Source organism: Gekko japonicus, unplaced genomic scaffold (assembly GCF_001447785.1).
Source record: "Gekko japonicus isolate JY-2015 unplaced genomic scaffold, Gekko_japonicus_V1.1 scaffold3822, whole genome shotgun sequence".
NCBI classification, from domain to species: Eukaryota; Metazoa; Chordata; class Lepidosauria; order Squamata; family Gekkonidae; genus Gekko; species Gekko japonicus.
The window spans coordinates 78,916-84,491 of NW_015176088.1; the positions used below are offsets into that span (position 1 = coordinate 78,916).

The following is a 5,576-nucleotide window of genomic DNA, read 5'->3' on the forward strand; positions in this document are numbered from 1 at the left end:
CCCATAGCTAGCAATCCAAAACAGTCCAGTGGCACCTTTAAGACCAAGTTTTATTCAGGTACAAGCTCTCCCTCCTCTGTGAAGACAGATCTGCATGTTCCCCCCACCCAATAGCTAGCAATCCAAAACAGTCCAGTGGCGCCTGAGCGGCGGGTGTTGCCTTCTGACACACTTCCGGTGATGTCAGGGGGTGTGGCATATGCAAATGAGTTACGCTAATGAGTTATGCTAATGAGCTCCTGCACCTCTTTTTCTACAAGATGACCCCTGTGAGCAAGCAATTTGACTGCTGTATAAATTAGTTTGCTCTGGAGCCATCCCTGCCTGAGCGAAGACAAAAAGACCAATTTCCCACAAGCCGCTGCTCCGTGCTCGCTCTTCCCTTTGCCCCGATCGTACATGTCAATTTCACAGTAAGTGCTGCGCGGCCGCATTTTGCCCCGCAGCTTCACCCAGTTTCCTCCGATTTCCCCAATTTCCTTGCATAGACGCGGGGGGAAATCAGGCAGAGCTGCGGGGCAAAATGTGGCCGCGCAGCACTCAGTGCGAAATTGACACGTACAGGGGTCATTTCGTAGAAAAAGAGGTGCAGGAGCTCATTAGCATAATTCATTAGCATAACTTATTTGCATATGCCACGCCCCCTGACATCACCGGCAGTGTGTCAGAAGGCAACACCCACCACTCAGGCTCCACTGGACTGTTTTGGATTGCTAGCTATTGGGGGGGGGGGGAAAGGGGCAGTATGTCCTTCAAGAAAGGGAGAGCTTGTACCTGAATAAAACCTGGTCTTAAAAGTGCCACCGGGCTGTCTTGGACCAGGGGGCCGGTGGGAGCTCTTCAACCTACCTGGCTGCTTCTTGCTCTGACTGAGGGCTGCTGGGAGCGGGGGGTGGGGCTTGTTGCATGTGCCCGCCCCCTGGGCTCTTTACTGCCGGAGCTCCGCTCCTGTGTGCTCCTGCAGGAAATGACCCCTGGACATGTACGATCAGGGCAAAGGGAAGAGCCAACGTGGAGCAGCGGCTTGTGGGAAATCGGTCGAAGACGTGTGAGCCGGAGGCTAAAACACTGTGAGCTAGCTCGCCCCAACTCAGCTTGGAGGGAAGACTGCAGCGGCAACCCTAGCTGGAGATCTGATGGCAACCCTCCCTAGAACAGGCCCGAATCCCACCTTGCCTGGGATGGTGAGAAAAAGTGACCCTGGTTGTCGTTTCAGACGGGCTGCTCTGCGTGCCCATACGCTTTGATGTGGCTCTGCTGAAAAGTCCCAACGGGAATGATGTGGTCCAGACCCTGGAGAGCTGTGAGCTGAGAGAGTCTTGCTACCGTGTCTCCCATTGGGAATATTACTTCGAAGTCCGACTCAACTCCGCCGGGAAAAGGCAGGAGCGCTTGAAGGTCAGTTGGCTAGCTCTGGTTACCTTCTGCCTTTAAAATATATATATATATTTCCTCTATAAGCAGCAAACATATATGTTTTCGAAAGCTTTCCCAGCCAGAGTTCATGAGTTGCTGTAGATTTTCCAGGTTGTGTGGCCATGGTCTTAGCATTCTGGGACCTGACGTTTCGCCAGCAGCTGTGACTGGCATCCTCAGAGGTATAACACAGAAAGATGGAGTACTCTCCGTGTCGTGGTGAGGAGAAAAATAGTAGCCGGGTGATTTATATCTACTCAGGAAGGTGGGGTAGGGCTGAGTCATTATCTTGTAGGAGTTCCCCAGGCTATTAAAAAGCTCCTCCATTAGCATGTTCATAGCCTGGGGAACTGCGTGCTTGTAGCTGTCACCTCCTCCTGTGGCAGTGCATTCCATGTGTTAATCACACTTTGGGCGAAGAAGTACTGCTCAGCAATTTCATGGAGTGTCCACAAGTTCTTGTATTGTGAGAAAGGGAGAAAAGGACTTCTTGCTCGACCTGCTCTATCCCATGCATAATCTTGTAAACCTCAGTCATGTCACCCCTCAGCCGTCGTTTCTCCAAGCTAAAGAGCCCCAAGCGCTTTAACCTTTCTTCATAGGGAAACTGTTTCAACCCTTTTAGAATTCTAGTTGCCCTTTTCCACACTTTTCCCAACGCTATAATGTCCTTTTTGAGGTGTGGTGACCAGAACTGTACACAGTACTCCAAATGAAGGAGTATTTTGATTCTCCATGTCTGTAGAATGCGGTGATGGACACGAGAAGACTCCCACTAGATAGACACTCCAGAAGTCCGTGTGGTCCAGCATGCCGTTTCAAACATTGACCAACCCGATACCTCACGAGAAGCCCTCAGACCGGGCATGAACGTAACATTCGCATCCCTGCGTCTCGTAGATCACCTCTGAAGGTGGATGTTCCACTTTGTTATCATGGCTAATAGTGATCCGTGTGACTACCTTCCCTCGCCAATCCGTCCAATCCCCCTTTAAAGCCAGTGGCCATGCGGCAAAATAAGAAAAGAACTCTGTGGCATCTTAGAGCCTAACCATTTTACCCCGGCTGAAACCTTTTGGGGACCCATTTTGACAGGTGTACGCAGTGGAGATTAGGGGTGGGTGTGTCCTGAACACACAAAACCAGGGCTATTTGGGGGGCAGGAACGCACAGGAATGGGGTTCCGGCTGGCTTCAGAGTTGGCCACGCCCACTACAGCCAAAAACCTCGGCGCGTGTGTGGCTACAGAGGGAAGGCCTGGAGAGCGACACACACCCCCAGGCAATTCTGAGGAGGGCGGGCCAGGGGGGCCCCTGGAAGGATTGGGGAGGGCAAGCCAAGGGAAGGCATGGGGTGTGTGGCCTAATATGCTAATGAGCTGTGCTGTCAGGGGTGTGGCCTAACATGCAAAGGAGTTTCTTTTACCAAAAAAGCCCTGGGTTTTGACAACAAACAAGGTAAACAGAATAAGAAGCAAAAGGTGGATGTGGCTGGATGAGCGCACTTCTGGTAACATGGGGGTGTGGCCTAATATGCCAATGAGCTGTGCTGTCAGGGGTGTGGCCTAATATGCCAATGTGTTTCTGCTGTTGGGTGTGGCCTATTATGCTAATGAGTTCCTGCTGGGCTTTTTCTAAAAAAAAAAAGCCCTGCAGAAAAGTATCCAACGAAAGGGTCTCTCTGGCCTGCAAGCTAAATCACAGATTTATTTTACTTTAGGGTTGCCAGCTTCAAGCTGGGAAATACCTGGAGATTTTGGGGGTGGAGCCTGAGAAGGGTGGGTTTTTGGGGAGCGGAGAGGGACTTCAGTGGGATAGAATGCTGCAAAGTCCACCTTCCAACTGCTCAATGTTGCCTGGAGGTCAATCCCAGGAGATCTCCAGCTGCCACCTGGAGGTTGGCCACCATACCTGTGCCTCTGCATCCTGATTACCACTTGCTCTTCCTTCTACTCCCCACCCACTTTCTGGCCTGGATATAAATGCAAATAGATCTTCAGCCCTGCTCATATCTGATGAAGTGAGCTTTGACTCATAAAAGCTTCTGCCCTCGGAAAAAATAGATTATTGGTCTCTAAGGTGTTACCGTGAAGGGCTGCGGTGGCTCAAGGGGTTAAGATGCGGAGCTGCAAGACCGGAAGGTCGGTAGCTCGGCAGTCCGAGACCCGAGTGCCCCGTGTGACGGAGTGAGCTCCCGTCTCCGTCCCCAGCTCCTGCCAACCTAGCAGTTCAAAAGCAAGAAAGTGCAAGTAGATAAATAGGCACCACTTTGGTGGGAAGGTAACAGCGTTCCGTGCGCCTGGGCGTCTAGTCACGCCGGCCACATGACCGCGGGAACGTCTTTGGACAGCGCTGGCTCTTCGGCTTGGAAACGGAGATGAGCACCGCATCCCTAGAGTCGGATTCGACCGGCTTTCAAGCAAGGGAAACCTTTCCCTTTACTAAGGTGTTAGCAAATGTTGTTCCACAGTCAATCTGTGGCTTTCGAGGTGCGGCAAGGTCTTGAGCTCTCTAGGTGGCAACCGACCAGCACGGCTACCTCTTCTGGATTGCGGCAAAATAATACCTTTCAAAAGTTTAGCCTTTACATTGCGGGCCGGCCCGTCTTCCAGCCGTTCGGCTTGGATGTGGAGTTGTCTTAGACCAGTAAGGCCCCTAGGTAAAGGCATTCTAGCATTTCATAGCGTGCAGCAGACTGGATTGGAGCCTGATGTGAAGGTTATTGTTTCCTATTCGGAACATAAGCTTTGATAATCAGAAGAGCCAGCGCTGTCCAAAGACGTTTCCGTGGTCATGTGGCCGGCATGACTAAACGCTAAGGCGCACAGAACGCTGTTACCTTCCCACCAAAGTGGTACCTATTTATCTACTTGCAATTTCTTGCTTTCGAACGGCTAGGTTGGCAGGAGCTGGAACTAGAGATGGGAGCTCACTCCGTCATGCGGCACTTGGGTCTCGAACTGCTGAACTACCAACCTTCCACAGCCTGCAGTTCAGCGTCTTAATGACTTGAGCCACCGCAGCTCCTTTGAGATTCTTATGTATGAATTAATAGGTGGTATTTTATAAATGTATGAATTAAGCACTTTAAAAATTAATTTACACTTTGTATAGAATTTCAATATAGTATCTATTGCATTATATATGAAACGTGTCCCTGGTTGTTTCTATAACTGAGACCAGTAAGGACCACACAGACCACAGCTGGTAACCAGTAGGGGGTTTCCTCGGATTTCTGGCTGTTTTGCCCAGTGGGGAAGCGCCAGTCATTCTTTTCCTGCTCTTTGTCTTGCAAATCTTACAGGAAATCGATGTTGGCCGGTGCTTGGGGGAATGTGTCTCGGGGAACCGTTGCCTGCTGAGGTATGTATGTACAGCTGGTCTGACCACATGATGCAGACTGGTGTGTGTGTGTGTGTGTGTGGAAGGAGCACCTGGGGGGGGGTGAAGTGTTGTCACTGTCCAGGTGGGGCCTGGAGTTTCCGCAGAATTACAACAGATCTCCAAATTTAAGATCAGTTCCCAGGGTTGCCAGATCTGGGCTGGAAAATACCTGGAGATTTGGGGGGGTGGCGCCTGGAGAGGGCAGGGTTTGGGGAGAGGAGGGGCCTCGACAGGGTATGATGCCATAAATCCCACCCTCCAAAGTTGCCGTTTTCTCCGGGAGAACTGCATTCGGGCCGCCTGGAGATCAATTGTAACGGTGGGAGATTTCCAGTTGCCACCTAGAGGTTGGCAACTCTATAAGGTCCCTTGGAGAAAATGGCAGCATTGGAGGGTGGACTCCAATGGCATCACATCTCTGCCGAGTTAGGAGTGCGGACTCTAATCTGGGAGAACCGGGTTCGATTCCCCACTCTTCCACATGCAGCTGCTGGTGTGACCTTGGGTCAGTCATAAGTTCTTTCAGAGCTGTTCTCTCAAGGGTAGTTCTCTCACTCAGCCCCACCTACCTCACAGGGTGTCTGTTGTGGGGAGAGGAAGGGAAGGAGATTGCAAGCTGCTCTGAGACTCCAAGTGAAGGGCGGGGTATAAATCCAATCTTCTCGTCCTCCTCCTCCTCTTCTTCTCCTTCTTCTTCTCCTCCTCCTCCTCCTCTCCAAACTTCAGCCTTGTCAGGCTCTGCCCCCAAATCTTCAGGAATTTCCCAACCTGGAGTTG

The 5,576-nt window shown here is 51.3% G+C and overlaps 1 protein-coding gene across 1 annotated transcript in view; it reads left to right on the top strand.

Moving 5' to 3' along the window:
- The window catches only part of LOC107123487, a 15,982-nt gene extending 11,173 nt beyond the window's left edge, over nucleotides 1-4,809 (top strand). Inside the window, exons 5-6 of the mRNA XM_015426742.1 lie at nucleotides 1,217-1,398; nucleotides 4,720-4,809. Coding sequence (XP_015282228.1) covers nucleotides 1,217-1,398; nucleotides 4,720-4,809 — 272 coding nt within the window. The remainder of the gene's footprint in view (nucleotides 1-1,216; nucleotides 1,399-4,719) is intronic.
- The last annotated feature ends 767 nt before the right edge of the window (nucleotides 4,810-5,576 follow it).